Genomic DNA, 20886 nt, shown 5'->3' with positions numbered 1-20886 from the left:
TTGATTTCGCCGACGACTGATACAACCCCGTCGGCACGTTTAATTAGAACATGGCGACTTTAATACAAGCGCACGACAACAAGAACAACAACAGCGCTCCCCCCGATGTCCCGGGCGCGGTACCCGCGATTCTCTCAGATCTTGTTCGCCGCGTCTTCCCCGATTTCGCGCTATCATACCGGCAATGAGAGAAACCGTGTCCTCGGCCTTTGATAGAGTGAGCGGGCAGGGGATGAGGGGGGCGGAGGGAGGGGGGGATCGCTTATCTATCTAACCTAACGCATTCTACGCTAGTGCCAGACATCCCTTCGTTCGCCCACTCATCCATCATTGTCATCGTCGTCATCGTATAGTCATCGCAGTTATTATTCATCCCCATTTTTTTTTTTAAATCACGCCTCCGCTCGAGTCACCCGCGCATACCACACGCACACAAGTACACCTAACACGCACGCAACGTCTTTATTCCCATTCTCACTTTATTTCCGCCGGCCACTCGCCCTCCACGTCGCATTCTCGCGCTAAGACTAAATTCTCTACACGCCTAAGCTACACATGAAAACACCCTATCTACATGAGCGCACTTCGCGCTCGCGACCCGTCGGACCGATCCGGAAACCATTTTGCTGGATAACGACCGTTTCCCGTCGCGGTGCTGATCGCACGATCGGTCCCACGGGTCGTCCCGGGGGCCGCGCTAATCGTTAAAATTATTCTAGGAATGCTTAGGGCCACTTACGAGTAGTATGGTACAGTATACGTCTTAAGGAATTACGCTTCTCACCGAGGTACGCCTTCTTCTTTTTTTTTTTTTTTTTTCGCGGATGGATTGCCGATACTTTTCACTTGGATTTTTTTAAAGACCGAAGTATCGATGTTCAGATTGTTAAAGAAATAGATTGATAATAATCAATTGACGAGAGAACAAAGTAAAACGAAACGACTGTTATTTATGCGATTCGATACGATATTTTTTTTTTTTTTTTGTCCCGGTGGAATCTGCACGCGCTGTTTGATCAGGATCGCGTTCGGCCTCGGCAATCCATCCTTCGTCTCGACATGGGTAGAGCGGCCACATATTTCACGCGATTCTAAAAAGGATGGGGTGAAAGTTCGATTCTGATTGCGTGTGTCATCAATTGATATGACTTAAACGTTGTACTTTTCGTCTGTAATTATCGTCTACCTCTCTCAATGACGGATAATCAGAATATACGGTTAACGCGACTTCGTTGTAAAATTACGTCAAAGGAACGAACGATTCATGCTTAAGCAACCACTGACGATTAATCGTACAAATATGCGCTCGATGATCGCTTCTTGCACGCCCATCGCTCGATTTGCTTCTATGTGGCGTCTCCACCCATCACTTCACGGTAACAAACAAGTTAAAAGAGTTTATGGTACACGTATTAGCTTTGGTCTGAATCGAACACGAGTACATCTTGCGAATAAACGGCCGCGGGATTTTATCCGATAATTTTTAGTTGTCATTATCGAGCGACACGGAATTTTTGCGCCTCGATGTAAGCATGCCCGATTTAATCCAATCGTGAGCGCCGACGGTGCTCGGTGGAGTTGTCAGCTTCTGATTTTCGGGTACGAATTCACGTTCTTTTGGACCAAACGATCTCGCACGTTCAATTTACCGTCATGCGATTATACACCTTGCTCTCAGACTAATAATAATATCTACGCAAACGATACCGATAAGCACTCGATTAAAAAGAAAAAACAAAATTAATATTAAATGACTAGATAAGATGGAACAAATCGATGTCGAAAAATGGAAAGTGAACATTAGAGAAATAACGTTTATATATAACAAATTTTTACATGGTTTTGTCACTTAATGCGCTATCTGCGAGCTATAAAGAAGCTATTTCTCTTTGGTATAGTTATTTGGTAAAGAATCATCGTGAGATTGCTTGTTTTAAACGCAAGCTTTTGAAACAAGGTAGAGCTTTCAAGATAACGTTCTTTCAGCGATGCTTTTCTTCCCGCAATTCGATAACGGTAAACAGATTCATGCGAATTTTCTCACGGACGCACACCCTGTACTAACGTAATGCATTATACTGTATGTACAACGTTCTTACAATAATCTTTTTTTTTTCTTTTTCTTCTTTTTCTTTTCTGGCCGCACCCCGTCGGCCACGAATCAAAGTCCGTAATGTAATCATTAGGATACCGTAGGATCGCCTCTGTACATTTGCGATGCAAATGATGCAGCAGACGCGATGGTGTTGTCGTCGCGGCCCGTTGTTTAGGCATTGCACCAAAAAAAAAATTGCGGCGGCGTCTTTTTCAGATTGGTTTTGTGTATTGCACATTTTCGTTCGGACAACCGTGCAAAGTAACGTTGAGGTTCAATCTGTCCAGACGCGTCTCACTTAAATAATATGACTAATATTTTTTGCACAAATATGCATCTCACCCCGATTTTACTAGACATAAATTAATTGAGAAGTAGAAATAATTATTATGTTTTAATTGAAAAGGTTGCTACTTACATTACTTGAGAAAGTTTCTTTTCTTTTAAGATTTTTTTCATTATTTTTTTTTTTAATTTCAACAATTATAAAGTCGTTGAAAATTTTTTGCGAAGGGAGGGAAAAAAAATACGGGCTTTTAAATTAAATTTTGCATGCAAATTTGCATTGCGTTGGACGTCTGCGTTAATGCCTATCGCCCGTTGTTACTTAACGTTTAATTAGAAAGCCGTGTTAATATTTAAGAGCCAACAGCAGCCTATCGCTGTATATTTGTTAGCATTAATTAATTTATTATTTTTTTTAACTTAGTAAAAATTTGTATAGTTACGAGTTTCTTTCTCTAGCTCGCATAAAAACTTAAATTGCTACAACTTTATAGATGCATATCAGAACATATGCATGCACAGTTTGACATTGAAATTTGTCGACGAAATTTAGTTAGATTCGTTTGCAACTCACTCATTTAAATTAGCGTTATCTCTTCCAAAGTAGGTTCCCTCCTACACGTTATAAACATCTCGCGTTTCCGTGTTTAGAAGCACTCTTGAAACTCTTCAATTGTAATATGTACCGGGAGAGACGTCAGCTGAAAGTTCTTTCAACTCAATAAACGTCTGTATCACTTTGAAACAATGCGCGCGCCATTGTTTCTTTCTTCTATAAATACTTCAGCGTAATTTTTCATCTTAAAATTAATACAAAGCTGTATGCTGAGATGTCTATTTTTAAAAGAATTATTTCGCGTTCTTTTCATACACAGACAAGAAACGGTATATAAATTATTAATGAACGTTATCGAAAGCTAATAAAATAAAATATATATCGAATATCAAATATACCAAACGACGTATCAGTTGCATTTAATCGTGCTTTTCAAAGTGTTGGGTGAAAAAGATACTAAAACTCAAACCGCTCTCCGTTGCTCTTCGCATTCGTGGTTCGTTAGCGACGCGACGGTAGCTTCAAAGTCCACTAGGTTAAGATAACGTTACGGACAAGTACGCAGTATGGACAGATTCGTGCAAGTACCTGAAACAACGTGCGGTCCAAGCCTGCTGGGGGGTAGGATAACAGGCCGAGTGCGCAATTTACGATTTCATGTGCCCGCCGACGGCGACGGTGGCGGATGCGGCTCCGTGCTCTTTTTTTTTTTGTTTTTTTTTTTTTATCTTTTTTTTAGTAGAAACATTTTAACGCGGCGTGCCCAGGGCACCCCAGTGCTCGGCGGCGGGTCATGCGTAATGTGGATAGGTGCCGAGATGAGGTGGCACGTGTCCGGAGGCCGTGTGATGGCCAGCGTACAAGTTAGCGCCCGGGCTCGTCGACCAGTAGCTCGATGCCGATTGAAAGAGACCGCCGGGAACGGAAACCGAGACCGACGCCGCCGGCGGTGGCATCAGGTTCAGCTTGGCATGGCCGTAACCGGACATGAAAAGCTCGCTCTGGTATTTGTACGCCGCCGGATCGGCCGCTGCCGGCTGCGTCGCGGCCGCCAGACCCTGGAAATCGAACTTATACGCGTACCTCTTGCCGTGCACCTTCGTCATGATGTTCTTGTCGTAATAGTACCTGAAAAACGAACCGGGCGCACCGTTCAAACTTTGCGTTAAATTATATTAAATAATAATTACGTTCGAATTATACATAAGCGGTTTAGAAAGGTGACGAATCGTCAGATTATTTTCGCGCAGATATCGCATTATATTTTTCTCTCTTTTCTTTTTTTTTTCTACTTTACAACGTACGTAAAATTTATTGAAATTATTGAATTCTAAAGTTAACGTCTTCAACTTCGACATTAAAAATGAGCGTGCCTGTCCAAAGAGTTCTTGTACGACGGCTGAAGGGACGTCAAAAAAAAAAAGAGCAATCGCGTAATATAATCAGTGGATCTGATGGAAAAATAATAGTCGCGTCTACCGTCGGTCTAACTGTCGATGATTGAAATTTCTCCCTCGTCCGCCTGCTCCCCGAGTCCCCGGCGACACCGACACATGCACATGTTGCGCGCGAACAAACGGCGGTACATCCGAGCGTTCACGTATCGAACGAATTTACTTTCACCCCGAAACTTCGTCAAAACATAAATGATGGCCCGTTAATGGCTTTTCCATTTGACGTTCGCGAAAAACGCGCCGCCGCTGCCGCGGAACGCTGACAAAACCGACGCGGATGGGAAAAGGGGCTCGGCGGCTATCCCGAAACTCACCTCAGAGCCCTCGACAATTTGTCGTAATTCATATTAGGCTTCGACTTCCTCTCGCCCCATCGTCTCGCCACCTCGTCGGGGTCGGTCAACTTGAATTCGCCATTGGTTCCTTCCCATGTGATGCACGCGGCGTTACTTGAATCCGACAGAAGCTCGAGTAAAAACTGCCAGAGCTGTATCTGTCCGGAACCAGAGCTCGCGAGCCGACTGCTCGTCGCTCCGAACATTTGGTAGGGATCTGCGGGTCACAGTGAATTTAGTATTTCGCGAGTCTCCGGTTTAATTATTATATCGCTCGACAAACAACGTAGGAATTATTTTAGCCTCGACTATGAAATCAAATTCGTTGCTGGCGCAGACGGGCGTTTGGGATCGCTAGCCTCTCTTCTCAGGGTATCGTATTTGCTAGTTTGTTAATCATTCACGCAGGAGCATTCGGAAAAACGTTCGCGTGATTTTCACCGATAAACGTAAACTACGCTTTTACATTGCGAGCGAGCGCGAACGATGAAAATTTTTTTCGCCGTTTCACGTAGGATATACCTATCCATTACACGGTTGTTTTTCAAGAGCTCCTGTATCACCCTTTAAAAGCTTTACAATGCGTCATCACCGACGCTCACCGCCGCTCAGACATGAAGGACCCTACAGTTGTACAAAAGAACATAATCGCAACCCCACAATAGAATAGAATTCATTTGGATCATAATAATTTCAATTTGAGAAACTGCCGCCGAAGTGGTTCAAAGGGCGAAAACGAATGTCTTCTGAGCTTTTCGGAGGTTTAAGAGAACAACTCGATATATCGATTTTTAACACAATATTGTACTGTGAGGAACACAATAGCTTCGAAATTATATAAGATTTTTTCGCTTAACTACGGTGATGGTTTTATTTTTATATTTTCTACTAGTTAAATAAAATAACGCGAATATCAAAAATTATATTCCACATATTAGATTACACATATATTTCTATATATTTATTAAATAAGAATAGTGAAGGAAAAAAATTTATGAAAAATAATTTTAAATAAGACTCGATGAGTGAGATTGAAAATTAAATTTAACTAACGTGTACGCCCTCGTATCTCGCAAATTTTTTTATGGAGAAAGAGCGTCGCGGACTTTTTAACGAGGAGAATAAACGTCTTGATTTAATGATTTTGACGATTTAAAAGAGCGAGGAAAAATCCTAACACGAGAACTCCAAGACGGACCCTATAAAAATACAAGTCGAACGATTATGAGGGGGGGGGGACAGACGCGGATGATGGGGACGGGATTCGGAATTGCCGGACCTCAAAGGTCGTTTCGCCCGATGAATCCGCTGAATGCGTGCCGGAGTGATCGCCTTTCGATCGAACGGTAATTCACTTACAAGTTAATAATGGGAAGGGGCGCGGTACACCCATTTATCTAACAGAAACGAGGGAACTGACGGGAGAAATACTGAGATGCGACTACGCCCAAAGATTCGAAGCTCTTTTCTCATTGCAATTCGTAACTCTAAAGAATCGATGACGCGCGAAGTAACAGTGACCTTGTTTGATTACCGAATAGATAAGCTCCCATTTTCAGGTGGAAAAAAAAATCCTTGCACATCTGATTCTAAGATTAAAGCGATTTTAAAATAATCTATTTAATTTTGCAATTCGGGCGGGACATAATTTAATACTGAAAACATATACGGAGAACAATGATTGTATTAGAAAATAAAAATGTTTTATTGTTGAGGGAAAAAATAGCAAGATTTGTATGATGTAATAATTCAACGATAGATATTTCCGCGAGAAGATATTTCAATTAAAGTAATTCGTCGGAAACGCTCTGAACTGAAATTTATTTTAAATAATTTTTAAGCGAAGAGAACGCTTTAACTTCTCAAAAATATCTACCTACTACATACCAGGCTGCCTGAGATGGCTATGCGTGTCCAGTGCTGTCTTTGATAAGCTGCTTCCATAGCCTGAAACAGAATGTTTTGCATCCATGTATTATTTTATATTAAAACCTTACAGAAAAATTTATATTTAGAACGTTAACAAATTTTTTTTTTTTTCTCCGAGAAATGGAGAAAATGGATGATTCAAGTGAAATGATAAAACAAACTGCGCGATTCATTTCTGCCTAGTTTCTGATCCGTAATTTCCATCGTCACAGACGCGTAATTATCCGTCGAAGGAGATGCCAGATAATTTCCGAGCACTTTCGCGTAGCCTCGATGTCGTTCGCGGTGGATACTTCGATCGCTTGCGAGACGGCGCGCGGGATAGTCATCGGGCTCGAAGATGAAAAAGCGCAAACCCGGTCGAGCGTTAGAATCCGTTAGAGAGGATTTCCGTGTAGGCAAACACACGGGGCTGAGTGTGCTACGTGTACGCTTCTCTTCCCGTTCATTTTCGTCGCCGTGTCGTCCCCATCGTAGTTTAGGCCTTCCTCTCCTCGTCTTATCGCACAAATTCCCTCTACGTGTGAGCATTTTTCGCCCGATAGCCTGGCGATCACGTTCACGCACGGACGTGTGCAATCTGTTTAAGGGCACAATGCTCCTTAATTTCGGCTCGTTACACGCGGGCGATAGTTACGACGGTCAGTCGGCTTTGCGTTATTCGATGTTGCTGGATTCACAATTTTTTTTTTACAGTCGCAACGTATTAACAGATTGAAAAATGTAAGAAATATTCGCTCTCGTTAATATGCGTCAATCTGCAAACAGATTAGCGTTACGTTCCCCCCACAGTGATAACATTTTCGACAACGGTTTCTATGATAGAGCGTCGTCGCGTCGGAATGTAGCGAGCCCCATGGGGCAAATGCTGCCTTTAAATAGCAGTCGGTGTCCGCTGTGTTAAACAATCTGATTTCGCCTCTGATTGGGAAGCGGGTACGTCCTTGGACGAGGGTTCTGGCCGCCCGGGGACGGCGTTCTCGGGTCCGTACGGGTCGTAGGGTCCGCCGCAATCAGTGTAGCCGCGGGGCTTTGAACCATAGCGCGCGCTCGTTTCTCTAACGCAAACTTCGGCACCGCGATCGGGATCTCATTGGCATCTTGTACAGCGGGTGTCATCGACAATAGGTCCATCGGGATTTACGGTATAGATTATAGTCGGCGTGAATTCTATCGAAATATCCTTAAATACAGGACTCGTCGGTTTAAGATTTTTTAATTATTTGTCAAATTTCACGCGAGCATGCATTTATATACATATTTATTTCAGAGATATTTAAGGTTTTATAATTAATGATAGATATGAAAAACTTACGATAGATAATGGTCTTTTTTTTTTTTTTTTTTGCTCAAGTAGTTTCAGCTACGAATTTCTCCACCTGCCCCTTCAAATAAATGTACCATTAAAAATTGGCAAACGTTATTTCCGCGAAAATGTTGTTAACCATTGTTTTTACACATCAATCGCGCGTACTGTATCGTGATTCGTTTCTCGTCACCTCGAATCGAATCCGTGCACCCATTGTCGCGAGTATATCTGCGCATTCACGAGCAATTACACGGGGCGGGGTAATCTCGTTAAGCGGCATACAGCCTCCTCGAGGGAGGATCAAAGAACTCGTCGTCATTCCGTGCTACTGCACTCTTTGGTAGCCTCGGACGCGTACAATGCCACTTTCGATGTCGCGACGGCGAAAAGAAAGGGGAACCCCGGCGCGACTTTGGAGAAACTTTGGGCGCGTTCCAACAAACATACCGCTGAGACGAAGCCCGTTCGTTTGCCCGGTCATTTTTACCGTATCGAGATATCGTTCCGCCACGCTAATTTTGAGATATCGTTAACCGAAAACTTTCGACGAGGAAACGCGTCCAGATATCAAGAATATTAAAAGCATGTCCCACAAGAGTAGAATAAAAGGAAATTTAATTACTTTAATTATTTCGATGATATTTGATGGTTTTCTTTTTGATATATAATTATTAAAATATTAAATTTCAATTCTTCAAGTTAATTAAACTGCGATTAATACCGTGATTAGCCATTGTGTTTTTTTTTTTATTCAAGTTCAAGAGTTCTATGTATACGCAAGTCTTTATACCGCATTTATCGCATGCGAATTAAGAATGCCGGGAACAGATTACGTCGTTACATCACAATTTGTGGCGAACATGACACACAAAAATATCCGAAGTAACTACTCCGTATCGACTAACTGTCCAGTAAATTGCTTTCTAAAAAGCGGAAGTCGCAGTTGTTAAATGAGGCTTTCTCAAGAAGCTAGACGTGCGGGCGACTCGTGCCTCGCGATGGAGGTAACATGTTTTTGTTCGTCAGATAAGGGCAGGCGTAGCAAAAGTTATTTGTAAGAGCGAGCTGCGTAGCGCGGAAAGAAAATTAATCGTTTCCTAATTATCGCATAGCGTGAATATAGCACCCGCGGGGCTCGGCAACGGGAAAAAAAGATTCTTGTCTTTGACTTGAATTTCCTCGCACGATACGCGGAGCGTGCAAGTATTGTTTATCATATTTTTCACGTATCCACGCGAGCTGCCTGTGCAATCTCTCAACGGGCATTCTTTTTCTTATCGCATTCCTTTGAAAAGAAGTGTTTACTTATGAGACTTAAAAGAAAAGAGAGGAGAGACATTAAATCCGAGCTGAAATCAGTTACCGAATTGTAAGGAAACGTAATCCTGTAAAATGAAAAAGCTTACAATCTATTTGCATTTCGTAAATCTCGCGAAGACTGCATCGTTTTTATCTTACAATTTTTTTTTTTTTATATCTTTGTTAAGAAAATACCGACTTTAAATTGACCAAAGAAATCATAAATAAAATAGAGGGCTTTACGCTGTCCGAGATATCCTACTATTACTTTGATTTTTGGAGAATACGTCGGAAACTCAATTTCGACAATATTTCGTTTCGCAGTTAATTACGCGGGATGTTAATCGACGTTTGATTTGACGTTGACGGACGGGTGTTTTAACTTACGGCTTCTTGACGAAATCGGCTACTTTTTGCGCGTGTAGGGGGATAGACATTCGACTGCGCACGGTTAAAGTGGAAACGCAATCCCTGCACCCCAACAAGGAATCAGAGATGAATGCGAGCCGATATGGGGGGGAGTTCCAAACGCAGGCACCCATGCGTGAACGTGTCACGCATAGGCACGTGCCCGTGTATGTACTACCGAAAGACATAATGCGAACGGCGACAGCGACTCTGACGACGTGTCCTGCAACCCCTGCAATATGCTACGGACGTTTCTTCCGCGCGATTCCAATTTACCCGGTCTTGTATCGCCGGGAGTATGAAAGTCGAATCGAGATAGAACGCAGCACTTCGTCCCGTCGCGCCGACGCGTTTTTTTATATTTTTTTTTTCGCTACTCGAAAAGATTGCGCGACTCGCCGCCAGATTAATATGCAATTAGATAACGTTTCAAACTTCGCCACTAGAACTTTTCTTTTTATCGTGATTACATCACCTGTAAGTTTACATCGAAACTTTACAAATCAATTTGTATTATCGTTTCATCGTCACCTCTTTTTTTGTCCCAAGGGAACGGAGGGCGAGAGTGAAAAAACGCGAAAGAGAAAGACAACGTATCGCTTACTCTTCCTCATTTTTATTGTCGTAAATCTGGCAGCGCGAATGCGCTGGTCACGCGCCGTTTCCCAGTGACTTGTTGCCCACGATCCATGTCCCCTAGAGTTTCGCTCCCGTGACCCCGCGAGATCCATGAACGAGCGGAACCCGTGCCAGCAGGATCCGGTCGTCCGCTCCTCTTGGCCCGGGGATTCCGGTCGCCCCCCTTTTCTGGATACGTTAGAATCCACGCTTCGAACTTTCAGGAAATTCTCACGGCTTCGAAACTCATTTTTAAACAAACTCCCAAACGCCGACCTTATCGGTCTTACGCAATCAATTTCGTGGCGTTAGTTTGCCCTCTCTCCCTTTCGCTTTTTTTTTTTTTTTTAAATCACAGTTTTAATTAAAATTGCAACGAAAGGGACAGGTATCTGGAGAACATCGGAAGGGCGTTGAAAAGATTAGATTGTTTTTAGACGTCTTTTGAACTTCGCGTTATTAGGATATCGTAATTGTACCTTCCAGCGTCAATCACTTCGTACATATTTTAAGGGAAGCGAACTTAGAATTGGATAATGGGGGAGAGGGACGGCGAGATAGTTACCTATGGTGTCGAGGATAGTCACGCCATACGCGATCGGGCGCGTGAGCGAATTGCCGAGGCACGCGCCGCTCCAGAGTACGTAATTATCATAGGGAGGTTGCCCTCAGACTCATACATACGCGCGAGGGGGGGGAGGGGGGTTCGGAGGGGTCGGTTCGACTCGGGTCAGGAAGTCACGCGAGGCGCAATGGGGAGCGGAAGGGCAGCAACGCCGATGGAGGTAGGAGGAGAAAGAGAGAGTGCTTTTATTGTTCTACGAGTCGTCTTAAAGTCGCTTTTCCTGGCCAGTGGGCAGACCCGTTGAAACCCTCGGCTTGGTGGTGGTCGATAACGCGACGTGATGTTTCTCGACAGACGCGCCAGCGCGCCTCGACAATTCTCGAATCGACCCGCCGAGGTTTATGTTATTTTCGCGGTGTATAAGCCGTCGCGCGATGGGAGGAGTCGCAGATCAATCCTTATATATTTGTGCCGGATCAATTCGACCGAAACCTCTTTCCTTCCGCTCGCAAAGAAGAGCCCACGAGAGAGAATTTATAATCATATAAATCAAGTCTTAATCTATAGCTTGATAAAAAAAATTGCACGGATGCGTTGTAGTTTGGTATATTTCTTTTTTCTTGGATGGAAATAATTTTAACTTAATTGCTTAACATTACGTAATTTATTTTTTATTTTTTTTTAATTCGTAATTTAATTACATCTTTTATAAAGAAGACTGCGCGAAGTTAATTTCTTTTAGTTTTTTTTTTTTCCATAAAAGTAAAAGGAAGATCGTTTGAATTAAATTCGATCCGATGTCTTCCAGAACTGGGATAATATGAATCAATTATAAATGACAATTACGTTATTTTCTCGATAATAATACGTCCAAATGGAAAATTTGTCCAAGAATAATTCTAGATTGATAACGCGCTTTTGACGGCGCCGCAGATAATTAAGCTTCAGGCAGTTCGCGCTAGAAAGCTTTTTTTTGACCACTTCGACTTTAGATTGGATCGCGTGGAGCAGTGCAACGCTTCAATGCGCATTTCAGTACGAAAAGGTTACATGAGCATGACCTGCTTCGAGAACGTGGAGCAACTTTGAGCTACCGAGCACGCGAACAACATTAATGGGCGGGCATCCCCGAATTACCGTTTTTCAGATATATCTCTAATGTGTTAATTCACGGGTGTCAGTTAATCATTGTCCCTGCATGACGTTACGAAGCATTACGAACAGAGCGGGAAATAATTTACATAAAAATGCATTGTTTAGAGAGTAATTTACTGAATTTTTCTCGCGGTACGTGAAAGTTCTTTGATACTTCAAAATTTATAAACTTTATCTCTTGGTTTTATTTAAGGTAATAATTAATTACGTGACGATCTCTGCGTAATATTAACGCGAGAATAGAAACTTTGAGAAAAAGAATTAGTACAGCGTACATATCTTGAATGATGTTTTAGACGTCGGAACTTAAATCGTGTGAAGTTATTTTAATTTAAAAGTAGTAACATTTAAATGTTCACCGCTATTACGCTTAAGTGACAAGCAGGCATCGCGTGCCTTCGTTGAAAAATCGCTTTCTGAATTGGGCGCATTCTTATGCGTTTCGCGTTCTTTATTACTGCATCGTGGATTAATGTATAACTTCGTAAGCAAATCTTTTTTTTTTTTTTACTTATCTTTTACACGATAATTATCTAATGAATTTCGAAAGCTATACGCGCCAGAAATCTGAGTAGTCGAGTCGCTGTATGGGGAGATAAAACAGTAATTTCAATTTTACGCGACCCGGAGGACCGCAAAGTGCCCTCAGGTCAACACGCGTCACGTCATGTAATTTCATGAATCTCGGCGATGACGACGATGTCGGTCCCTTTCGCGTCGCGGCGCAAAGCGCAAACCGAGTCAAAGGCGACCTCGCGCCTGTCAAGATCAGAGGCCGGTGTTGGAGCACACCATTTGAAAATGCCCCCGAGCCCACACCGTGTTAGAACGACTCGTGTGTGCATCGTCGTGAAAAATACCTGAAAATTAAACTTCCACTGTATACGGAGCAAGAGAGAGCCAAAATTTTTTTTTCTTTTTTTTTTTTAAGAGATCTTTACCAAAAAAATTTAATTTGCATAATCTTTAATTAACATAATTCGCGAAATTTTATTATCAAGTTTCCCCATATAGAACAGCTATCGATTTTACAAGACAATCTTAGAACGTTCTCATTTAAACAATACTTTTTAATTAAAAATTTTAATTTGTAACCATCTAATTAACGTGATCGGCTGAGTTTTTATCAATACCACATCGTTAGGTCGCGTTAAATTGCGCTTCACGGTCCCGGTGATAAGGTATGATACGGCAGGCTGCGCGAATCGTGAATGCAATTCGGAATGCAAGGGCAAGGTGGACACCGACGGTGCCAGCGGGTTTTCGCGCGCGTTCAAAGGCAAGGCGACTTTTACGTCCACCCGCGTCAACGGGGGTGATCTCGAACAGTGCGGGGGGCCGTTGTAACCTGGTTGGTGGCGACCAGGAGCCGTTTATAACAAAGATGCCCGCGGGCAGGTCTCTGTGATCTCTGCGAGATGATTGTGCCAGCGTCGGTGTGGCGTCCACACAGGGTGGGGTTTGCTCTTCGGTGTTACCACCGTGCGGGCAGGCGTCTCTACATAGCCCCCGGGGCTTGCTCTCTGCCACCCTCCTCACCCCCCTTTATCTCTCTTTCTCTCTTCGTCTCTCGCTCGTTCTATGTCGACGACAAAGGGGCCGCGGTTCAACGCGCCACAAAGCACCCGGGACGCCACCTACACCCACATCAACACCCACATTCTCGCATCCTCTACGCGTCTGCACGCACAAAGCTTGCTCGAACAAGCCAAAGCGTCGCGACGCGTGAACTTGTACCCAGCGGCGTCGCGACCCACCCTTTAGGTATACGTAGCGTCTAGCGAACCGAGAACGAAGAAAAAGAAAACGTTCCCTTAGCCGGAGGGATTTTCGCGAAAAGAAACGGGGGGGTACGCGGTGGGCGGAACGGGTTGTAAAAATTTGCGAAAGTCACTTTAACCATTTGATATTGATACGACGAAAAATTAATTAAGGAAACACGAGGAAATTAGAGATCAGTTGCTCGTTAATCGTTGATGATTAAGACAGAGTTAAAATAAAGCTACATAATTCTCGTGAAAAAAAAAAAGAAAAAAAAAAAGAAGTGAGATCCTTTGCGTGGAACAATACTAAAAAATTTATATATATCTTCCTCTTTTAATATTGCTAAAGATTTTTATAAATAAATTCGACTGCGACTCACCCTGACCAGGTGCCGGCGACGTAGCGTGGCTCCAGCCTCCCTTGTAAGAACTGCCAGCATCTAAAACGAGAGAAAATATTTTTTTAATTTCCTCTCACTTTATTTCTAATTCTTATTGCGAAGTTCCTCGATTCCTAACGACACGCGTTGGAAATCTACGTCTTATCGATCCGCGTAGATATTTCGTGATCCAACCGAATTGCGATTACATTTTTTGAGGTCACGTCGGTAGCGCGGGCGAATATATCGTCCGCAATTACCGGTTAATCGGTTCGAGGAATCACGTGAAGCCGTAAAGTATATCTGATTGAAAGTGTTTCGAGTTATCGCGGCTTCGGCAGGGAGGCAAAACGCGATTCTTCTGCTCCGCGAATTTTTTTTTTACAACACTTTAACGTCTCTGATCGTACTTACGCGAGGCACAGCGCAAGATGCACGCGAGAGACCAAGTCCAAGCGTTGCGGAAGTCCCACCCATATATCAGTTTGAAATTGATTCTCGATATGCGAGCTTGATAATGATGAAAGTAACTGAACTATTTCCCCGTCCAAGTTTCTAAACGTTAAAAAACTTTTCCGCCGCTGCGCTCAAAGTTCGATCATTCGAAATTAAAACAGGATTATCTGGGCAGTTCGGGATAGCTTGAGGATAATTAAAAAATGAAACTCAAAGAAAGACGTAAATTATATCTGTTATATTTAATTTTACAAGCGTGACACAACTTCCATTGCCTCTAAAATATTTTTGCTTAAATTTTTTTATCGCTTTTATAATCGCTGGCCTGTCGATTTCCTCGATTGGCCCAAGCAAGATGTATGTCGGGCAGGCAAATATGAAATTATTTGTAACACGTGCGCGGAGACGTTGCGACGGCGAGGACGGTATTATATTCGCTACGGAAGAGTTCTCTCGAGAGCTCCCGGCGCCGAGCGAGCGTACGCGTCGCCGTCGGTGGCATGTTTGCGAACAGATATATTTTCATTTCGCAGTTATTGGCACAAAGGGTCGGCTCTCGTGTGTACATACGTAGGTACGTCACGCCGCGCGGCAGAAACTCCGACTTTCCGAGCAAACAAAACGACCTACGCGCTCACCACGGCTTGATCTTTCGTCTTTACTGCCCCCCTTCATTTGATCTGGAGACCCCGGAGTCCATTAATGGATCCTCGGATTTCACGTTTCTCAAGTGCCGAGGGGTGTGCCGATCGTTCGGTAATGCGCGCCGGATTTTCTTGGGGATTTTTCGTGAAACCGTGATACGAGATACGAATTACGTCGCAAAATATTTATAAGCCCTTTTTTTCTTCTCGAGAGAAACGCGGATAGATCTCGAAAACGCGAATTGGAACATATTGCCGAATGCTATAACTATTTGCAATAAATACTTTAATAATGAAATTGCGAAGTGCACATTGAATCGAGATGAACGTATCTTTTATTAATTATATTCTTTATTAATATGAACATGAACGTCATGTTGTAATTTTTTTTAAAAAAGATTTAATTCAAAGTTTTTTTTTAGAATTCGTTGCATTTTACTTAATTTTTTTAAGCTATCTGATATTTATTTATTGCAAATAGCGTTGATGTGATAACTAAATTTAATATAACTGATAAATTAATATTTTCATATTGCTTGTACTTTGTGGATTCTAATTTTTTCTCCCACGGAAACGTGATATAAATTATGTAAATACAAATTTTAATTTGATAAAACAAAAAAAGAAAAAAAAGGAATAAAAACTCAGATTCATGTACTTAATTCGTTGAAGCTTGTGTATTAAAAGCATCAGCGTATTAAAATATCTTACGATAAAAATATCACGTTTGATTAGTTCAATTAATTAGTTAAAGTTAATTTTTTCCGCTACTTTCATGGGTTACATCGTCACTAAAAATCACTTTTACCAATTCGCGCTTTCGTAATTATTCCAATTAATTATTTTACGGCTTACATCATGAGATGTAAAAAAAAAATTATATGATCAAATTTTTTATTTTGCCCTCACTAAATTCGACTTTTTTTTTCAAAATCTATTTACGTAACTAAATATCATATTAAAATATTTACAGGCGTAATCAAATCAGATGAGAATAAAATAAAAAAAAATATATAAAATTGCGGTATTTTTTCCTTTTGCTAGAACAGATTTTTAGTAACACTCGCGCGTACGACACAGGGTTAAACGCGTATGGACACATTTGAAGCACGGAATTCTCAGACAGGTGGGCACGTGCATTACCGAGCGTGACAGCTATCGCGAGCGTAGGGCCGCGGAATTATCACCTCACTGCCGAACATATGGTACCCTGTTAAAGAGATTTGTCGCGCACAAACGTGTGAATGGGGCACAGCGTGGAACGTCGAACGTACCGGCGAACAGCATCGACAGATTGGTGAACGCCGTGGTGCGTGGTAACTCCGCCGCGGTGGTACCGCTGCTCTTGAGGTCCAGCATCGCGCGTAGCGGTATATCCGCGCCGCGGTGCGCGTTTCAGCTGCTTCCACCTGTGGTACGGCGGTACTTTTGCGCGACCCAGCTGCCGCTCTTATCGTGGCACCGTCGTCGGCTCGTGGATTAGCTGCTGCGGCACGAGGCGCGACGATGACGTGAAAAACGTGGTCATATCAGCGACAACGTCTCAGAGAACATCTCACCCTCGTACGGCGACGAGGCCGCGCGTTATTATTCCCGTATCGCCGATGATCGTCGTCTTCACGAGCGTACTGTACGTGGATTGCGCACCAATAAGGGCGCCGATCATCTTGCCGACCCGTTCCGAGCGACACTGCCGGCTCGCGCGAGACGAACGACGACGTCGCCAGGGGCAGACAGGACGCGCCCGATCGTCTAGGGCCAAGCGGGCGAGGTCTCCGCCCCCGAAGGGCACCGGGGTCGCACAGGGGTTGGTTCCGCGCCGAGGTGCGAGGGCTGGGCTTGCGGGGGTAATCGACACCCCCGCGAATGAAAGGGCGGAAGCGCGCCTGCGTGTCGCGAGAATGGCGGGAGCGGCCGCAGCCGCCGCGGCGGTGCCCCGCATCGCGGCATCCGGTGGCGGAGGCGGCGATCGGGGGTGGACGGCCGACCGGAGCACGCGGCCGACGTGCACCGGACCTCCTGCACTTACCGACCGGCGCTTGTCGACGACGTAGTTTGCCCCGGTAACGACGTGCCACCGGTTCCCTTCCGGGAACAAACCCTCTGCGGTAACACGCGCCCTTGCGAGAACCGCGCTCTCGTACGCCGGCGTGTCGCCGCACCGGCGAGAGCTGTCCCGGTGACGGAACACCCGAGACACAGAAGTCAGAGCTCGTGTGTTTAATTGTACTTCTAATCGAGCTGTTTTTTTTAATTTTTTTTTTATTTTTAAGCACGAGACTCTATCTCTTAATTGACCAACAATTAAATTACATTTTAGTTTTTTCTCTCTTGAAAACAATTTATGGTATCGTAACTTGATAGGTTTAACTAATAAATTTTTAATATTACAACACTCTTGAAAATCTTGTGATAAGATCACAGCCATCGTTTAAAATAGGTATTCTTTTCAAGTAAAAAGTTTCTACAAAATCGAAATAAATTTTGTCCCTGGTCAATACGAAATTTTTTGTATAGTGTTTCGATGAAAACTACTTTACTACCAGCATTCGGCTTTCTAGCTGACCGCTCACGAACATATCGAGATCTTTCCATATCTCCACAAGTTTTTGAAACCTCTGAATTTTCGCCGATAAAGCTTTTCATTCGAATAATATCGTCGTAAATTGGTTAACATTTCTCGAAAACGTAAAAATATAGAAAATAAATTGAAACCGACTTCTTTTTTTTTTTTACGAATATCGTTCTTCCTTTCTTTCTCTCTCCGTGAAATTCTACAGAAATATATTTTGACGTGTTACGTCCTCGCGGATAAATCGATAGACGCAGCTGCTGCTTGTCAATAGGCGCTATTCAGCGATGCATGATTATATCATTGCGGAATTATAATAATTACAGGAACGTGCGCCCTGGTCGTTTCGGAATTACACGGCGACCTCGTTATTAATGAGAAATTTACATTTTCGTTGTAATTATACCTCTTGCGCCTGGGGTGTAGCGACGGAATTTGCATAAAATCTGTTTTATTCCACGAAAATATGAAACTGTCTTAATTAATTAACTATTTATCATTATTATTATTCTAATGACGAAGAAACTTTATAGCGCCGCATATAAATGCGTGCGAACCATTATGTTCTCTGTTATCCACATCCGGCATTAATGTAGTTTAATTTGCAACTTTATATCAAGAGTATTTGCAATCCAAGTTTCTCTATTTATAGCCGGTTATACAACAAGTGTAATTAATATATTTCACTGAAAAAGAAACGGTACAGACACGCTTTGCAATGTCCCCATTATTAAAAAAAAGAAAAAAGTAAAAAATGGAGAAATATTTTAGATTTATTGAAATGTAAAATTATTTAAATAACTGAACCATGTTAAATTATAAATGTTTTGTATGCGCAGGTGACAGGTGTTAAAATGAAGAGAAGAATAGTGAACTTTCGTGAAACTGAACGGATGCAGATGCAGCTCCGGATCCAGGGTCAGATACGGGTGATCCCGAGTCGGCGATATGGGTGAGTAAACTTCAAAATATAGGTGGTGGTATTTCGTAGTTAAAATTATTATTTTAGAAAAATAACACTTGTCTGCGATTTTATCGCCGATCATGTCCGCGAAGTCGAGGCTTAAACCGCGTGTTAAAAAAATTTAGTTCGAAATAAAAAAATAAAAAAAAAAAGGAAAAAGAAAAAGAATATCGGATACGACTGACAAAAGCGACGACAATGATCGTCGGAGACTGAAAGTGGGCAGCATGCGTGTGCGGGCCACATTGACAGAAGTCATTTACTGTTTATAACCGTGATTCACGCCACGGCGATATTCCCGTCGTGCAAAGCGTAGGAGGCCCAGGAGGTACGGACTGTACGCGTACATTCGTTCCGCAGCTCGCACGCACACGCACGCGAGGCCGCGTGCCCCCGTCTCTCTTTCGTAGGTGTCCGTTGCGTACGTCGTTTCGAGAGCCGGGCACCCTTTCCCTCCCCCGATAAGAGGGCACGCGCGCGACACGCGACCGCGTACGCCCGGCGGCGCATTTAACGCGCGATCACTCTCGAGTGCCCGCGAACGCGCGGCACGCCGAGGGTTAAATGCACCCCGCGGTGGGGTCCATCGCCGTTTTTCTGCATCGGCCATCCCCCGGTGGGCCACCCCCTTATCCGCCGCGTCTGGCGTCACGAAGCGTATCTTTCTCGCGAAGCGCCGATAACCGAGCGGAATTTTGCGATTATTTAGGGTGAAAGTACCGCGGGTATCGAGAGTCTATTCTGATAAATTAATTATTGTAAATTAACAACCGTGGAAACAAGGTGACGGTCGATTGCATTTTTGATAAAAAACAGCGGATATCAAATTAGTGAGGCCAAGTCTAGTCCATGCTTGCATAGACATTTATGAATAAACGTAGTACAATTATATTTCAATTTTATTATAAGTAAATGTTAAAAGAAGGATTAGGAAAAGAAAGAAAAAACAAAATACAAGTAAACTTTTTTTATTTGAGAAAACCGGATACAAAAAAAGAAAGAAAAAAAAGAAAAACGGAGTTGCATCCCGATATGGACGGGATCTAATAGAATCCTTGCATCTTGATAACAGAGGGGATATCCTGGCAGGCTCGCTACGGCGATTAGCTCAATTAGAGGAGTAGTAAAGAGGAGAACCCGGTCGAGTCCGGACGAGTGCTATCGTCGATCGGTCTTGAGGAGGCACTTGGATGCCGGAGGAAGCCGGCCGCGTGCCTACTTCAACCCTCCTACCCCCCCGCGCATTATCTCGAGATGTAACGGAGTGCCGGAGCGGTATTACGGCTCGCGCGCTCGCGGCACTACGGGACACGGCATACGCCGATGGCGTTCGTGCGCGTAGTATCATTGTGCGCGGCATGAAACATGACGGGCCGCCGGCTATTGTACGCGAGACGCATAGCCGCGAGGTAGGGCATGGAACGAGGGAGCCAGTTACACACCCCGCCGCGCTACTCCACCCTTCTCTTTTTCCACCCCCCTCGTTTCTAGTGCCTGGCACACTCTCAGCAAAGCGCACAGCGGCGCTTGTCCTTTTCTCTTCTGCTGCCCCCTTCCCTCCCCCTCGCGTCTCGCTCACGTCTTTTCTCCCTTTCGCCCTTTTCTCGGTCCATAACACGATAAGAACCGTGTCACTTTGTTACGTTTGGGGGCCCGCTTAAGTGCGCGATGATACATATCTTCTCTCCCCGTTGCTCGCCAGATAATTCCTCGCATTCAATTTGTACAATATGCTCAAACCGCTCGGCGGTGCAGATAGTAGGATAGCGCGTCTCGTGTCGACGTACGCGTGTTACGCCCGGGGTATCGGTGTCGTTTCGGTGTACCGATAACTTTCGACGTGCCGCTGATAACTCCGACGTTTAGGACGAAGCCGCTCGTAGGCGACATTCCCGCGGGAAACGAAATCCGATCCTTGATGCGAGGCTGTAACGTCGTCTGAGCGAGAGAGAAATTTGCACAGGATTGATTTGTAGAATCTCGAGGTCCGCGTTAATATTTGCATTTTAAAGGATAGCGTAGTTCTATATTCGTCACATCTGCAATTATATTCTTCTTTGACTCTTAATAGTTATAAAATTAGTAGAGTTAATTTTTTC

At 43.6% G+C, this 20886-nt stretch overlaps 1 protein-coding gene across 3 annotated transcripts in view; it reads right to left on the bottom strand.

Moving 5' to 3' along the window:
* The window catches only part of Ets65a (DNA-binding protein D-ETS-3), a 41505-nt gene continuing 20619 nt past the window's right edge, over positions 1 to 20886 (bottom strand). For 2 of the 3 annotated variants that reach the window (XM_070659881.1, XM_070659880.1), the window contains exons 3-6: positions 14152 to 14211; positions 6613 to 6672; positions 4705 to 4942; positions 1 to 4064 (exon numbers count right to left, since the gene is read on the bottom strand). In XM_070659881.1, the coding sequence (XP_070515982.1) occupies positions 3728 to 4064; positions 4705 to 4942; positions 6613 to 6672; positions 14152 to 14211 (695 nt within the window). In that variant the 3' untranslated portion in view covers positions 1 to 3727. Of the gene's footprint in view, positions 4065 to 4704; positions 4943 to 6612; positions 6673 to 14151; positions 14212 to 16525; positions 16980 to 20886 lie in introns of those variants that run through there. The other variant, XM_070659882.1, reaches the window with a different exon arrangement.

This window comes from Cardiocondyla obscurior, linkage group LG07, assembly GCF_019399895.1.
Source record: "Cardiocondyla obscurior isolate alpha-2009 linkage group LG07, Cobs3.1, whole genome shotgun sequence".
NCBI classification, from domain to species: domain Eukaryota; kingdom Metazoa; phylum Arthropoda; class Insecta; order Hymenoptera; family Formicidae; genus Cardiocondyla; species Cardiocondyla obscurior.
The sequence above is the reverse complement of the archived record's forward strand: the minus strand, read 5'-3'. Positions and strand labels throughout refer to the sequence as shown.